The sequence below is a fragment of the Metopolophium dirhodum genome, chromosome 1 (assembly GCF_019925205.1).
Source record: "Metopolophium dirhodum isolate CAU chromosome 1, ASM1992520v1, whole genome shotgun sequence".
NCBI lineage: Eukaryota > Metazoa > Arthropoda > Insecta > Hemiptera > Aphididae > Metopolophium > Metopolophium dirhodum.
Window position 1 is genome coordinate 86,007,675 of NC_083560.1, and position 18,112 is coordinate 86,025,786.

At 30.8% G+C, this 18,112-nt stretch overlaps 1 protein-coding gene and 1 pseudogene across 1 annotated transcript; one reads left to right on the plus strand and one right to left on the minus strand.

The window, feature by feature from the left end:
• Window positions 1–1,804: 1,804 nt before the first annotated feature.
• Window positions 1,805–17,603, plus strand: LOC132934367 (uncharacterized). Its single transcript, XM_061000672.1, has 4 exons — window positions 1,805–1,906; window positions 16,648–16,857; window positions 16,937–17,281; window positions 17,370–17,603. The coding sequence occupies exons 1-4, from the start codon at window positions 1,805–1,807 to the stop codon at window positions 17,601–17,603; spliced, it is 891 nt and encodes a 296-aa protein (XP_060856655.1).
• On the minus strand, window positions 5,663–6,292 carry LOC132936198 (uncharacterized; annotated as a pseudogene).
• Window positions 17,604–18,112: the final 509 nt, after the last annotated feature.

Genomic DNA, 18,112 nt, shown 5'->3' on the forward strand with positions numbered 1-18,112 from the left:
CGCAGTGGTAATCGCAATACGAGTTTTTGATTTTCTTTTGCATATTCGTCAATCACGTATTTATCGTATTGTTTTTTCAGTGTTCGCACTTTTTTCATTAACTCAATTTTGATTATTGGATGGGTCACGATCTCACATTTACTCTCAAGCCAATCTATTATTTTCTGTTTTTTCCAACTCATGGTTGGCATTTGACATTTCTTCACGGAGTGATAGGAAGAATTGTCCATAACAATGACGGCGTTTTCTTTTAATAAAGGTAGAGTACGTACAAACCACTCGTAAAACGTATCACCATTCATCTCGTAATGATAGTCTGTTGAATTGGTTTTTAATTCGAAACATAAAAGGCCCTTGGGACAAAAACGTGTGTGAAGTTGGGGGACCAAAGCTAGGGGACTATTTTCTCGGACAGTTATTGATAACAGTCATTGTATGCGCGGTTGCGTTTTATTATGTTCAAGGCACCCAACATTTGTATGACCGTCAACCACAAGATGGCGCCGTGAAATTCATAATATGCGTCAGACCAGCCCAGGGGACCGTTTTTTTGTAGAGCCGCGGTACAAGCGGGCGTGACGTTTATAATTTTCCCGACCGTGTTCCGGAAGGTGGCGACGCATTAAACCTATATATTCGGAAAGCCAGGAAAATTATCTATAAGACGTTCATAGTTCAAAAGTGTACACGGCTTTCGGGGACATAGTAATATGTGTCACACCAGCCCAGGGGACCGTTTTTTTGTAGAGCCGCGGTACAGGCGGGCGTGCCGTTTATAATTTTTGAGACATACTGTACCAGACAAATTAATCTTATTTGCACCCTCTTTTAGGTATAAAATATAATAATTATTTCATATTTAAATGATGTATATAAATAATGGTCTCAAACATGGTTGAAACATAGGCGCAACTAGGGTGCACATTTTGATGGGATAGAGGAAGAAGGGGCTACATTCTGCCTTAAAAAACATTTTTTTTAAATCATAATCAGTGGCTTAGACCCCCCCCCCCTAGTTCCGCCACTGCAGGGTTGTAGACATAATAGGTGAAATTTTGAATTCCCGTCGGCGAAACGGTGGCGGCGAGAAGAGTAGGCTCGAGTCGTGTAGGAGCAATGGCGATGACGAGCAAAGTATATACGATTGACGAATACTCGGCGAGCACACGAGTCGTGTAGGAGCGACATAATTACAAACATCGTACATCGTACAAACTTTGCAAGTAAACTCGCCGAGTTAAATACGCTCGCAAAGTACAAGCAATATTCAGAATTCATATGTCGTCACCTAAGAACCATCATAGCCAATCTCAGTTTTCCCAACTTTTCAGGGTGAACAAAAAACTGTTTTTTTTTTTAAACGCAGCTTAACAGAGCATTCTCTACAGTCTACACAACCTCTTTCACAGCCACGCTCGCGTTATTTTGTACCCGCGTGGATTGTCGGTGCTGACTATATAGTCATGGCATGTAATGGAATGGTTCAGACTTCAGAGCCCTGAGTATCAAACGAGTGTCGCATGCGTTTTTCATTTTTCATATTTTCAACCATGAATCACCTCTTAATCATCAAATGGTGTTTGTAGAGCACATTAGTTGTACGAAATATATTTTACTGTCATTTATTATTATTATTATGTCATCGTTGTCGTCGTTATATTATCATTATTGTTATTATTATTATTATATATGTTCTCCCGTACGATTAAATACCGTGACGACACGTCACAGTATTTATATATATTATTTATATTTACAACGATACTCGAAATATTCGTCTCAATATTTTATATAATTTGTAGAAATGAACGGAACCTCTTGTCCCCCGACGATAACGAACGGCCAACGAGTGACAGTCAAAATCCCAGACGGATTGCTGGACCTTATGATGGTCGTCGCTCGAGAGGTGAGTACATTACACACACGTTACGTAATCAGCTCATAAATAATTGCGGACTTGTAGACACGCCAAACGTCTTATAAACCAGATGGACCATGTCCCGAGTGGGTTTTCCCACCCATTTCGTTTTCGTATATACAATTGACGCGATCACACCACCAGCCCCTATAGAATTTGTTCTTTGTGAAGAGATCATTGGAACTTCCCTTGGTTGTATATATGAAGGTTATATTATGAGAAATTCGTCTCTTTGCGAACGGACAAGGCCCATTGCGGTTCGACGTGCTAGCCCGGGTTATTATTATTATTTTAAATTAAATTTATTTCCAATATTTTTCATATAAGTTAAGCGGTCGATAGTTTTATTTTTATATTTATTCCACATATCTTGTAAGTATTCTTCTTTATGTACAGTTTCCTTTCTTTTATAATTCATTACACTGTTTTGTATTGAGTTAATTTTTAAATCTGTTTCACTTTGAATTGAGGTGTGTAGAACCATATCGGCCTAACCCTCAAAAGTGAAATTATACAACATAGGCAATCAACGTTTTTTTTTTTTAATATTTTTTTTTTTTTTTATTATTAACTCAAATAAAACTTATGTAGTTACATAAATATAAGTTAATTAATGCCTTTTCAACCATGTATAGAACCATCATAATCTTCAATTTGTTTAAGATTTAATGTGGGTTGGGCCACTTTTTGTTTTAGAAAATATTGAATAAATTATAAATTTGTGGAGTGGCCCATCTCATAAAACATAAAATTATAATTTTCTAAAATCTAAATTATTTGAAATATAATATAAACTCAATTACACTAACTGCATAATCCAAAATGATATATTATATTGATAATCTAGATAATCTAATAGGTTTAATAATGCATACCTATATAATACACAACAAATAATCAGCCATTTTATTTGTGTTAAAATAAAATAGGTAGGTAGGTAGAATTTTAATTTCAAAATTATAACATTAACATAAATTGCTTACTAATTGATAGTTTAATAAACATTATTAATTAAACATAATAAGACAACTGCAAAAATCAAAAACTGTTCAAAACCATATCCTAGGTTTAGTAATAAATTAATAATACAAGAAAATAATCACTAATCAGCCTTATTTTTTTGGTCTGAAATTAATAAAAAATAATAAAAAACAATATCAACTTCAAAAGTAATAACATTAACATTATTTAAATTTGTTACTTATTAATAATCAAACATAATAAAAATATCTTTAAGAAACAAAAACAATCAAAACCATATCCTAGGTTTAGTAATAAATTAATAATACAAGAAAATAATCACTAATCAGCCTTATTTTTTTGGTCTGAAATTAATAAAAAATAATAAAAAAAACAATATCAACTTCAAAAGTAATAACATTAACATTTCAATTTGTTACTTATAGTTCTTCACTTTCTACATCTTCATTTTCAATAAATGGATAACCGTCATCATCATTTCTATCTGTTTTGAGATCAAAATAAAACTGGTGTTTTATGGGTGGGATAAATGGGAGAAGTTCAATCAAATCTTTTTTTTTAATTGACTTATAATATGACCATTTGGGTATAAAAGATCTAAATTTTCTGTGTATTTTTGAACGTCAGAGTTTCTTTTTCCAATATAATTGCAATAAAAAGGGTAATCTGTATCATTAGAATACTTGTAATTAAAGTTAAACGGTTGTTCTTTTTTGTAATTTAACCATTGAATTTTTAGCCATTGCACTTTCTCCTTATTTAGATCAGTTTTTCTATTGGTTATCTGTCTCTCTAATGACTTTGTTGAATATAAATCATTTGAAGTCATGTTGACAACTTTAAATGGTTTTTTTTTCTTGCAGATAGTATGACTGTTATCCAGTCATTCGGTAAATGTACATCTGGGTGGAATTTCTTTTCTTTTTCAATTAATCCGAAATCTTGATCACAGGGCAAATATGAATGACCACTAAGTAAGAACTTGTGGTCAATTTCCTCTACATTAAATGATGTACTAGCAACAATATAATTACATAAAGTAGCCATTTTTATGTTGCGGTTTTGACCGCCACATTGATCTGAATACATTACAAGTTTAGTCGAAGTTACAAAATTTTTTACATAATGTAAAATGCAAGAATCAATTTCTTGAGGACCTCTGGAACCTATAGATTCATCCCAAACATACATGGTTGCATTATCAGTTGCAAGATCATGGATAACAAGACAATAAGTCCATAACTGTCTTTTGTAATAACAAATTCCAGTGGAAACAATGGGAGTCGCTAATGTCTTCATTAAATCAAATGCAATGCATGTAATATTATTGTTTAGTTTGGCTTCTGAAGCATCTAATTTCATACCTTCTCTGGCTTTTTCAGCCTTCCTGTGATGTAACTGTTTTTCATTTTCAATAATAGATTTTTCATCATCATTAGTTAAAAATTTAAGTTTCATATTAAAAGAATCACACTTTTTGCAACTATCTGATACTGGCGCATGAAAATGTAAGTTAAACTGTTTGTTAAACACATCTTGGAAAACATAAAAAGAAACTGGCTCTGAGACTTCACTTTTATAAAGATTATAAATTATTTTCAAATTTAAATTTGGGGACAAATATTTCCTATTTAAATTTTTTAGCCTTGAATAGTGTGACTCATAGCTAGGAAATTTATTTATAAAATCTTTAACTTTATTAATTTGTATGTAATTTGTTCTGTTGCCAGAGTGTTTACCTCTTTTGTCTAGGGGTGGAGTACCTCCAACAAGTTTGGGTATCAAAAGTCTTGTAATTCTACCATCAGATATTGAAAATAACTCTTTAAAAAACATCTTGCACACTTTTAATTCAATTCCATCACCCATGGGTAAATAGTATTCTCTAGAAAATGACCTTTTTTCGCTATTCACAGTTCCTTTATATGTTCTCTTTTTATTAATTACTTTAATAAGACCAAATAAAAAAGAAGTTTGTAAATCATAATTACTCAAATCATAAAATGTATTGTGGATTTCTTTTTGTTTATTATCTGATATAAAGTTGTGGTATTTTTTAGAACACTTACAAATTATTGGTTCAAACGTTTTTGCACTATTTACTTTTTCTGTAGCACTGCTTCTCCGCGAATCTTCTTAGCTTTTCTAACATTTTTTTTCCAAAGATGTACATTTCTTGAACGCTTTTTTGGAAGACATGGTATATTATTATCATCTGAATTTGAATCACTGACATTTGATCGATTAGGAGAGTTGGGTGGTAAAATATCATATAAACTTGAATCACTGGCATATGATCGATTAGCAATGTTGGGTGGTACATAATCTGAACTAGAATCCTCGGAAAATTCCATTTCAGAGTCTGTTTACAATAATTCATTAAAATAATTTATTTATTTATATAGGTATATAAATTTCACTTACCAGTTTGGAGAACATCATTAATTTCTTCTGTGTTCATATTTGGTAATAATTAATATTATAAAACTGTTGAATTTTGTTAATTTAAGACTAATGTAGTAGTAATTAGTGCGTAAAACAACTTTATTGATAGTAAATAGTTTTATTATTATCAGCCAACACTATCATAAAAATAAAATCAAATACAATAATAACTTATTCCACAATCACTGAGTTAAATTTAGAAATCAAAACGGCCTATTCATCTATCATTGGGTTGGGTCATTTTTGCCCCAAAGTTATTATTAAAATGTTGATAACAAAACGAAGTATGTGCTGCTATCTAGGGAATAAATTTTTTTTTTAGGGTTGGGCCAATTTTGCACTGAAATAAAATATAATTCTGCAGCATATTTTGAAATAAAACGCAATTTGATTTTTTGTGGATTGAGCCGATATGGTTCTACACGCCTCAATTTGAATGAGTATATCAATGACTTGATGTATGTGTGGATGTGGTGTATAAAATTGGCTATTATAATGTTTATGGAAACTTTCTGCACTATTCGTCGTCTTGGAATTACCATTTGGTTCATAAGCCCATAAGATTGGTAGAAAATTTCTATTAGTCAATATAATTTTCTAAAATATAATCTGAGAATATAAAACTAACTGCAGTACCAGGTGCTACCGCCATAAGATCTGTAAAGCTATCTGAAACTTCATTTGGTGGTAAATAACTTAAACCATAAAAATACTTCATCCATCTTCATTCCAATTTCCGAATCTTTCAAGTACTCAGATAATAATATTTTATTTTGTTGTATTTGCCTGAACCAATTTTATCCTAAATGAAAGGTACAACCAACAATTTCGAGGAAAATTTTGCAATACCGCATTATGCGCTGCCTTTTCAAAATCAGCATGAAAATTGATTAAATTAATTTCTATCCCCGTTATTTCTAAGCATATATTGTTTAGTGATTGCCACATTTGTATGTAAGTATTTGTATGCTTGTTACGTAAAAAACAATAAGCTACGGGTACGTAAAAATTATTTTGAAAAACGTGGATCGTATAATGTTGGACAAAACGATTAGGGGCAAATGAAAAAGTTCCATCCCCAAACACGTGTTCAGAATATTTAAGTAATTCCAAATTTTTTTGACAAGTAAATATAAATATGTTTTTATCATCACTGAGAAAACAAAATGTATTACCTTGGTATTAAATGTCATTTTGCATGTTGATCAGTTGATTTCTTGCGTCTTCAAGAGATTTTGGTAAATTTGGATATTTTTTTTTTTCTAGTTTCATACATTGACCTTTGTTGCAATTTAACATCACTGTGTTCTAAATTTGTTGTAAAATTCTCTGTATTTCGTAACTCACGGCGTATTAATTTGTTTGGTTTTATATACAAATCGTTTTCTGCACTACGTTTAACAGTACTTCTGATTATTTCTCTTGTCATTGTTCGATTATTATACTCTTCATGATTATGAGAATTGGTTACTTTTATTATTTTATTTAATTTATTAACAATAACACTCGCAGGATATTTTTATTAGTACATCTAAAATTAAAATTTCCATTCATTAAAACACGATACTCACTAAATTTATAATTGTCAATATTAAAACATCGTTTTCCTCGCCGAGTTTCAAAAATATTAGAAATTTTTACGTCCATATTAAATAGTTTACGTCGTCCAACACACTAGCCACAACTGTACTAAAACTGAACCATACATACTAAAACTATCCTAAAAGTAGTTTAGAAAATCCAAAATGATATAATCTACACTTATAAGATAATATTGCTATAAAATATTTAATAATTTGTACTGCAGTACATGTGTGTGAATGTGATGTAGTTGTGCGCAAACGAGTGATCTATTTTCAGGTAAATGACTGATTTCGTCGTGCGCAAACAAGTCGTCGATTTTCAGGTAAAAAATTTTGCGGCGCAACCCATTTGCGCCCCAAATCATGGCCCATATGCACCCGATTCAGATTAGGTGAAAATCGTGCAACGTTGCCATTTATTGAGTATATTGGCGTGTAACTATATAATCTAAAATAATATTTGATCGTTTCCCAAACTAGTCGAAACCAATATCCAAATCGATAAAGATAATAATATTTTGTCGTTAGTCGTGCTAATCAAAATTGTAAAATCCCAATCGATAAAGATTATATTATATACAAATGCATTTATCAGATGTATTTTATGTGTCAGTTGCATCAGTACATGAATAGTGAGTACTACTAGAATGGAATTTTATATAACTACTTCAAGTAAACAAAAACTTTGTTTAGTTTTTCATTATTTTAAATATCACGTGAGTAGAACTAGAACCCTTGTTTCTGGAGATATAAGTTGTCGTTGTGTAAAAAAAACCTGTAGTGCGTATGTCAAAACCAATAGTTCAAAAACGAAGTTAACCGAAATTAAAGACAGCCATACCCATGATCCGGAAACTGAAGAAAGTTTAAACTTACTGGACGTTCAAGGTAGGTGTAAAAGAAAAGCGTGTGAAGATTTAACTTTACGACCTAATAAAATAATACGTAGGTACAGAGCTTTCCACGTGCAGCACCGCTAAGCATTCTGATATTATTATATTTCTTGCGTTATCTGTAACGACAGCCATAATTTTTGTTTTAATTTCCCATTTATCAAATGTATTTTTTAATTGGTGAGCAAGGTTTACGGCACTATGAGATTCCTCCATTTCATGTGTAGTAAATGTATACGACTTTGGGCACCATTGATTATCAATTATATAAGCCCTAACTGTAATATAGCTTTGTTGAGCATAATCGATGACCAACAGTGAGATGTACAAGCTATACTTATAGAATCTCTCAAGTTTTTTTGAATTTTTTCTTTTACTGATGATTTTAATGCTTTCAATCTTGATTTTATTGCTCCTTCCTTGCAAATTTTGTAGTTAGGTTCGTCAACTATCATAAACTGTATAAATCCTACACTTTAACAAAAAGATAGGGGCATTTGATTCAAGGCTATCATTTTTGCTAATGCTTGATGTATCTGCTCTGTTTTATGGGAGTTGCAAATTCGATCGTCTTCCTGATTCTTATAAGTTCGTCATCGTTTTCTAGGTATTGGTGCACCAATTTCCGAACTTTGTACTTCTGAAGAACTTGAAGTCATAGTTGAACTGGTTAAGGTATCGGCATTATCCAGCTCACGACCAGAAGCAACCCTTTATTATTGAAAAATATAAAAAATGTACCTATTTTTAATTTGTCCACACCTTGTTTTGTTAAAGTTTATTTCAAATTTTTAATATTTGACATAAAGTTTTGAAATATTAATAGTGTAGAAACTCGATTATTTAAACTAATTAGGACCACACCGAGTTAGGGTTGGTGCAGAAAGTTCAAATAATTGAAATTGTTTAATAAATATTATGCAAAGGACCACCGGGCCAGTAAATAAACTAGGCCCTTTTCCTGATTACAAATATAAGATTATTATTAAATATTGTACACTTAATGATTTATTTAATTTTTTTAACGATTTTAGATACGAAGTTTTCGTACAAATCGTTTTTAGCATCAGTCGTAAATACAAAAGTAATGGTATTACGAACAAGAAATTTTCAAAAAACGTTAACCGTACTAATGTACAGACTTGATGAAAGTTTCAAACAAATTTAACTATTTTTAAGCTAAAAGTAGAACTTCCAAAATGTTAGAAATTCCATGTTTTCTCAAAGTTATTTTCGAAATAAATTTTAAATTTTCAGTAGAAACTTTTAAAAATGTAATATAATCTTACACATATGAATAAATGTGTATAATAATTTGTACTAATTTCTATTAGTATTAGTATCAATCTATTAGTTCTGAAAAGATTTCAAAAATCGTTCTTCAGATTTATTTTTATACGCGTTTAAACATTAATTTTACCGGACACTATTATTTTCACGAAAAATAGAGATTTTTTCTAATTAAAACCCTTAACAATTTTAAATTCTTTAAGTGGTTTATATGTTAATATGTACATTAATTATTAAGTACATAGGTACCTTCGTGTTACAGTGGTGAGTGGTTTTATACCATGTATAGTTTTCAAATGTCTACCCAAAGATCCTGTTGTTCCACTAATACAACAAAATTCATTATTTTCATTTTCTGAACACAAATCACAATAAACTTTATCGCCTTGACGTTTAGCGTACAGCCACACCCAACTTTTACATTTATTACTCATTTTATAAATTAATGAAACAATTACAATAAATACATACGTGAACAAAAATTTCATATAATTTTGTACAACACACAAATGAAATAAAAGTCACTCAAAATAATGTGCAATTTATATTTTATACAACGCGTACGTTACATAGGTACGGTACAGTTTTACTGCGATTAAACAACGGCCGATTGCCCGTTGTCGAGGACCGCTGTATCAGACGTATCTTATCTGACATTAAATTTTATTACACTATACAGATAATCTACAATATTTCCAAATTATAAATACAAAATATTATTTATTTTAAGTTTATAAAAACTACTGGACCTTAAACACACGGGTAATTTTAATACACGGGTAGATACAATTTTAATACACGTGTACACGAACTTCAAAAACACGTGTAATTAAATACACGGGTATTCATACATTTTACTATTTAAGGCACGGACTACGTATACACGTGTATATCAATACACGTACCAGATCGAGAGCCCTAATTATAATATATACATGTACCAACGTACAGACCGATACAGTGGCTATATCGTGTTTATTTATGCCAAATCAAATATATAAATACCAATATAAGGAAGCCACGGCGTGACCGAGTACGCAAAAGGACAAAAGGCAGTCAAATATTATAATATAATAATAACGCAGTTTATTAAATCAAAAAAAAAACATGTAAATATATCAATAAAAAAATCGAACTTTTCGACGCATGTATTTAGACCTGTATATAGTAATACCTACGCAAAGTAAAGTGGTAAAACTCGACTTTTCCAAAAAATTATCGATAAACACGCGCGACGGCGGCACTCGGTTTGCATGTTATCTCCGCCGCGGAGGAGGGCCCGCCGGGAACAAAGTACGGCCGCGCGCGGCCTGTAAATTTAGAGGGAACGCGAATAAGGTCCGAGTGAGGACGCAGGAAGTCCTCAAGGGGGGTAAAGATGAAAAATCTGAAGAAATTGATACATAAATTAAATTATTTATATTAATAGATTAATAAATAAACTAATCAGTAAAAATATAAAATATATTAGTTTTTATCTTTAAATATAAATACAAAGTTCTTCGTAAATATACCTTTTTTTTCTAATAAATATATTACAAAGCAGAGACCTGGGAAATCGACCATCGAATTTTTTCATTAGCTGTCTCTTACGCTAGTACAAAAAATCGCCGAAGGAGCGCCTCACGGGTCTCTGCTTTATATATTAGGGGGATATATATAATAATAATATACTAATATATAAAGCTGTAGAGTTTGTTTGTTTGAACGTGCCTATCTCAGGAACCATAGGCGGCAACTAGGGGGGGGCATGAGGGTGCAGTTGCACCCACGACAATTTTTCTGGGGGGGGGCAAAAGTATCATTTTGCACCCACACACAGACAATCACAACAGTAAAAATATTTTAATTATTTTATTGTTAACAATTATACTGATATAATGTAATTTTGATATTAAAAAATAACCATGGATCATTTCAATATTTTATATCTGATTACTCAATTAATTAGTTAATTAAATAATTAATTAATTATACGGAGTCCGTGATTAAATGTTAAAATACTAATAATAATAATAATTAAATAATGCAGTAAGCTAATTCGTCACTAGATAGCGATATGGTTCAAAATAGATCATATTGTCTTCATGATTATATTATCATAGTGAAGATTGTCTTCATGATTATATTATCATAGTGAAGCTACCAAAACCGGTGAATAACTTATCATTTTAATACTGTTTTACTGTTTTAATTTTTAAATAAATTATTAAAGTTTTGAGTGTTTTGACTACGGTCTACGACTGTCGACCACCCTTACCTACAGGCTATAACCTATTATAATTATGGATGAAGGCAAAAGAAAAGCCTACTTTAACCCTAACCATAATAAGGTTACTATAATGGATTTCTTCAAAAAAAAAACAGATGATGTTATGAGTAAGTTAAGTTATTATTATGTGATACACGCTGGAGTTGCCGTTATGAAGCCTTAAGATCAGTGTTCCATAATTTAACTGCGATAGTTGATACATTGGCTGAAATAGCAGAAAGTGATAGAGAATTTGGATCTGATGCGGCTGCTTTATTAAAAAGCATTCAAACATTTGAATTTATATTTTCTCTAATTTTACTGGAAGATGTATTATTAAAAACAAATGTCCTATCCAAATATTTGCAATCATCAACATTAAATTATGGCCTAGTAAGTCAAATGGTAAAAGAAACTATAAGACATTTTGAAGAATTGAGAACAGATGACAATTTTCAGAAAGTATGGGAAAAGGCTACTATTGTTTCAAAAAATAATGGTTTTAGTGAGCCTAACCTACCACGCATTAAATCAGTACCATTAAAATTAGGTGGTGGCAAAAAACAAACTATACAGACTGTTCAAGATCATTTTCGTATAAATGTATTTTTTGGAATTATAGATACAGTAATGATGTGCATGAAGAGTAAATTTAAAGAAAATGATTTAAGTTTGTTAAATTCTATGAATAATGTCTTATTTAATAAAAACCCTACTAATCAGTCAATAGAGGAAGTTTGTAATACATACAAAATAGAATCAAATGATTTATCAAGTGAGATAAAAATAGTAAATAGATTATTTTTAAATCATGAATGTGATACAATTATAAAAAAAATAAATTATATTAGATCTTCAGATATTCAGACAGGATTCCCAAATTATACAAATATATTAAAGATTTTTTTAACTATTCCTACAAACACTGCATCTAATGAACGAAGTTTCTCAGCTTTACGGAAATTAAAAACATATTTAAGAGTCACAATGAGTCAAGAGCGATTGAGCAGTTTAGCAATCTTATACATACAAAAAGAATACCCTATAGATTTTGATAATATAATTGACAAGTTTGATGCTGAGGCTTCAATAAGAGGTCGTCGTTTGACACTGAAGTAGTGAAGTTGACAAATACCTAGTAATTATGTAACACAGTTAATTTTTTTTTTCATTATTATTTATGTCAAAATAAAAAGTTGTTTTTTAATAATATTTTTACATATTCATGTACATATTTGAAATACAGAGACCCAATTGGAATAGTTATTAATAAATAAATTTTTTTACCTACATTTGTTGTAGCAATAGTTATATATTAGGGGGTACTGGGGGGCAACTTCCCTATGGATTTGTGAATGTTATTACCATAAACGTTTGCACCCACATAGGTTTCTACCAAGTGCCGCCTATGTCAGGAACTACTGGTTCGAATTTAAAAAGTCGTGGTACTGGGACAGATTTTTTGGAAACTAAAGCTTTTATAACTGATAACCGGTAATCATATAAATTAATTTTTTTAATATTTTTGCAATAAAATATAGGTGAATTTAATAAATATATTTGTAAAAAATGAAATGCAATTTTTTTATACCAACGTAAAGTTTTACGTTCGGCCGGATAATATGACATCATTTGATTTTGGCGATCGATACCTGACATTTTTATTATACTCCAAAATTGGCAAAAGTTTGATTTTTTTTTGACCATGTCGATTTCGCTGTTTCTACCATTTCATGCTTAAATTCTGAACTTATGCTAAGAACGTCAAGCTTATCTTTCCATTTTACAACACATATCCCATCCATTGTATACTTACCAACTGATTCTCTAGATTTGAGATTTCTTGTTATTACCTCTTTTGGATTACCTTTCCTATTACTGCGTAGAGTTCCGGTACAATATGTTTTTCTTTGCAATAATTTATGAGCTAGTTTAACGCTGTTGTAGTAGTTATCCATAAATAATGAATAGCCTTTGTCAAATAATTGTTCATTAGTTGGTTTACAACTTATTCGGTATGACTAACTCCGGGCAATACACTAGTACCTTGGCCAGAATAAATCATAATTTATTGTACAAATCTTTGATGGTCAGTTAACATGTACAACTAGACGCCATATTTATGGCGTTTATTTTTTATATATTGTCGAAATATTAGACGGCCCCGCCAAAGTACTATCGATTCGTCTAATGATAAAATTTTTAGAAGGCTGATATACATCTTGCATTCGTTTATTGAAATAGTCCAAAACTTTTTCAACCTTATATATGCGACTGGGTGCCTTTTAACCATCTTCGGGATTTTTACAAAAATGTAAAGCTCGCATAATCAACATGTACTTATTTCGACTCATTTTTTCTCGAAAACAGTTCAAATTAAATTGTTCGTCGGTTTTCCAATAGTCCGACATTTTATGCATTTTTATTGTACCTGTGTGTAAAAGCAAGCCGAAAAAAATTTTGAGTTCATTTACATCTATGTCTATCCATTTTGGTATACGGGATTTATCGCTTGACCTTATTTATATATAAATCAGCTGCATAATTGTTTGTTTCTCTAACGACTAACTCAAAAAAATCATTAGTCAGTAATAAATTAAAAATATCAATTGGTTGGTCTCCATCTGGATTTGTTTTCAACCCAACATTTTCATGAAAATCTATGGTGTCTAAATTAGGCGAGTTGTTTACCAAGTATAGTTTGTAGTCGGAACACGTAATGTTTTTTGTCTTATTACTCTATCCCGAATTGTGGGTAGAGAATAACTGAATAATGACGGTGATAATGTACCAGTTTCACTATTTTCCTCTCCTAAACGTAACGGACTTACCTCTTCAATAACAGCATCATATAGAACATTCACATTATTGTCATCTATGTCATCAGAAACCATTTCATCCACAACATTGTCTGCTTCTTCAAAATCGAAATCGTCGTCGGCCGAGTCACCTTCACCAAAATCGGTATCAGAACTAAGATTTTGATCTCATCAGATAACAAAAGGTTTACAATTAAAAATTTCCTGATCAGTAAGTCGTTTTTTTTTTATTGGAGGTGATTTTGATGTTCCCGATGGATCCGGATTATTGTCTATTTTGTATAAAAAAAGGTAATATATCAACCAATAATCTTACAAAGTTATCAAAGAAATCGAGTTATATAATGTTATTTACGTTATGAAAATAATTGTATTTATTTCTACGAAACCAATAACGAAAAACAAGCACCCTGTATCAACGTACTTTGAATACACTGATTCATTATACTAATAATCTACAGTACCTAGTAATAATAGTTTTGTAATAAACCAATAGGTATCAAAATAAATGTTTAATAAACGCTATGCAAAATGTGAATATAGGATGTACCATACAGCGAACATAAATACTCACTTATTGTTATTACACATCTAATGAAAATACACCCTGTATATTATTAAAATAAACTAATATTATTTTTGTCAGCCAATTAGTGACAACACAAATAATATTATTATATTATTGGAAATAGGACCGCCGCGCTGTCGTTGTAATACGGGGAAAAATAATTAATATACATTAAAAATAGCTACGCAAAATCCAAATATACGAGAAATCACGAGATCCTACCGAATAACCACATATAAAAATTCAAACGGTGCGTCTATAACCGATGAAATAATACAACCATAAAGATACATATAACATTTGTCGACTACGTGTCGACCACGGCACTCAAGGTGATTTTTTTTCTGAAACTAGTTAGGTTTACAAACCTATATTGAGATTGTTTATTTATCTAATTATCTTGCAAATAGTTTATTTTAAATTACGACTATTAAATAATTCTTAAAGATTTTTTCAACTGCTAAATTCATATTTTGCATGCAATACCTACCTATATTTAAAGTTATAAAAGTTAGTTATAAGAAAAGAATATTTAGACCTTGTAAATTAAACCTATTCCAATTATTTAAATTAAAAGTATTAATGCAGATCTTACTAGAGGACCATAGTTAATAAACTAGCGAACCAAAATTGATGATTTGACTATCAACATTTTCAAAAAAAAAAGCTATACCATAATCCATTAATAATATAGTAGTTACCATTTGAAAAATAAAGTTGATTTTGCTATTAGCACACCTGCGTATTTAAAAATTTTTAAATTGTTATAAAAAAAATATCCTGTTAAAATAAAGAAACACGTCTTTTTTTGTTTTAACGAAATTCCATGTCATCGATCCATAATCGTCAAAAAACCCCGCGTTCAATGACATAAGATACACTCTGTATATACGAGGCATGTTCAATAAATACCAAGACAACATTTATTAAAAATTAACGACGGACACCGTGCTGTTTGTACGTTAGTGTATGATTTAACTCTTGTCGCTTTTACTTAATTCCACCTACGGTAGATTAATATAATCAATTAATACAAAATCCTATCCTAACATAAGCGTACTAAAATCTGATGAATAAAAAAAAACCAAATTTAACCCTTTTTAAATTAGTCTATTTTCTTCTCAGAGGTGCATACATGCCCGATTTACCAATAGCAACCAATATATTCTACACTATTATTATTTTCAGCTGCAAAAATAAACTACATTTTTACTTTATTATTTAGTTTATTTTTTTCTAGACAGATGGCGCCACTTTTGACATCCAGATTTCTATCTTTTCTGGTAGATTTCCCTAAAATTTTCTTTCATATAAACCTTCTCCGTGAAATACTCTTTCGTTTAAAAAAAAATCAAGAAGATCTGATAAGTAGTTTCAGAGTTTAGCCTGTACAGAGATTTTCATTTCACATTTATATAGTTAGAAGATAAAAGATAAACACTTCTATATTTTTCTTGCACGATGTTTTGGACATTTTTGTTAAACCTAAGCTTGAGCTTATTTTTATTACACGCCATCCACGTGATATCAAAAAGTGTGTTTATCCTGTACATGCAATTACAATTTTATATATTTTAGTATTAAAACTAGTTATGTCCAAACAGCCTACCTACTTCATTACAAAGAAAATTCTTTTCGCAAAAACGCTTTTTGTTTTCATATTATGAAAGACGAAACTAAACGTGTACGGTTACCATCGTTTAAAACTGAATATAATACCTATTGCTTTTAGAGACAATTAATATAATGTTTACCACTTAAATACCATTATTATTATTATTATTAAATGTCGAATCAAACATTGAGAAACTGTTTTTTTCCGGAAGACACATATTATTCTAAAAAAAACCGACGGACGGATCTATTTAGTCTTATAAATTATATGATGCACATTTATAGGTGCTGCGTCATGCTCCCGAAGATAAGTGCACGGCGTACTCGATTGTAGCCGATTACTTGGAAGAAATGATCAAGGAGAATAACGTAAAAATCCCCTCGTGCATAGATAACGAATGGACTCGTGAAATGATTACTCATGACGTGATCAAAACGGTTGAGAAATACGGCGTTACGCCTGAATCTGCTAACGAGGCTGCAACTCTAATACAAGTAAATAGTTTGCCGGAATAACTTGATTAGTCTAATAATACTATAATGTTATAACATCGTGTAATTGTTCTTCGTTCAGAAGGCTTGGAGGAAATACAATAAAGCGGTTTCGAATATAAAACCTGATTCTTTAGAAACGGGAGACCACGTCTTCTCCAAAGAATTTCGGATGGACACTTACGAGGAAATTAATTACGAAAACGATTCCGACGACATGGAACGTGTTAACGTAGTGAGAAAAGGCCAGAGAGACTATGTGCCACCGATTCCAGATTTCATCGACGATTTATATTCGTTGAAATATGAAGACGAAGAATACAACTACAAACGGACTCGTGAAATGATTACTCAAGACGTGATTAAAACAGATGTAGAACGCAGTGTTACACCTGAATCGGCTAACGACGCTTTGTCTTTAATACAAGTAAATAGTTTGCCGGAAATAATTCGATTAGCATAATAATAATATAATAATATAATAATATAATACCATGTCATCGTTCTTCATTCAGCCTGACTCTTTGGAAACTGTAGACCGCATCTTCTCTACAGAAATTCAGATGGACACTTACGAGGAGATGAATTACGAAAACGATTCCGATGACATGGAACGTGTGAACGTAGTAAGAAAAGGCCAGAGAGACTATGTGCCACCGATTCCAGATTTCATCGACGATGTATACTCGAAGAAATACGAAAAAAATGTAAACGGTCAGCCAAAGGAAACTTCTTATGAAGACGAATAATAAAAATTCAATAATTTGTATATGTAAGGGTTTACACATTTTTGATTTCAGTAATCTCTAATTTATTTTTCTTTTATAGCACTGTCGTACCTACAGACAGTAGTAAATTCTGATCGTGTAAACACTGTTTTGGCTTGATCTTATAAAAACCTTAAAACAAACTTTTCACATTACTTCTTACTGTATACATTTTATACGCTATTGTGTTCATTCCATGGACCTTATACACTGGGGTGGATCAAATTAATGTAAAAATTTTTTTTTTTTCGAAATCTAATAGTACTTAAACGTTGTGGTTTATACTCAATTAAGTGTATACAAAAAATGAAAATGATTCGACCTATTTTAGAGGTACCACGACTTACTTATTTTTAATTATTAAAAAAATATTACAACTTTTACGAAAAAACAGTAGTTTTAATTGTATTTAAGTATAATTGATATTTATGAGTTGAATACACATATTTTAACTATTTAATCATATTGTAAATAAGTATACAAATCTCTAG

What these genes read in the sequence shown, in the direction of transcription:
- LOC132934367 (XM_061000672.1), top strand. Translation starts at nt 1,805, where the DNA reads ATGAACGGAACCTCTTGTCCCCCGACGATAACGAACGGCCAACGAGTG. An exon ending in TGATGGTCGTCGCTCGAGAG is followed by an intron (nt 1,907 to 16,647) that starts GTGAGTACATTA and finishes GCACATTTATAG; the next exon opens with GTGCTGCGTCATGCTCCCGA. An exon ending in AGGCTGCAACTCTAATACAA is followed by an intron (nt 16,858 to 16,936) that starts GTAAATAGTTTG and finishes TTCTTCGTTCAG; the next exon opens with AAGGCTTGGAGGAAATACAA.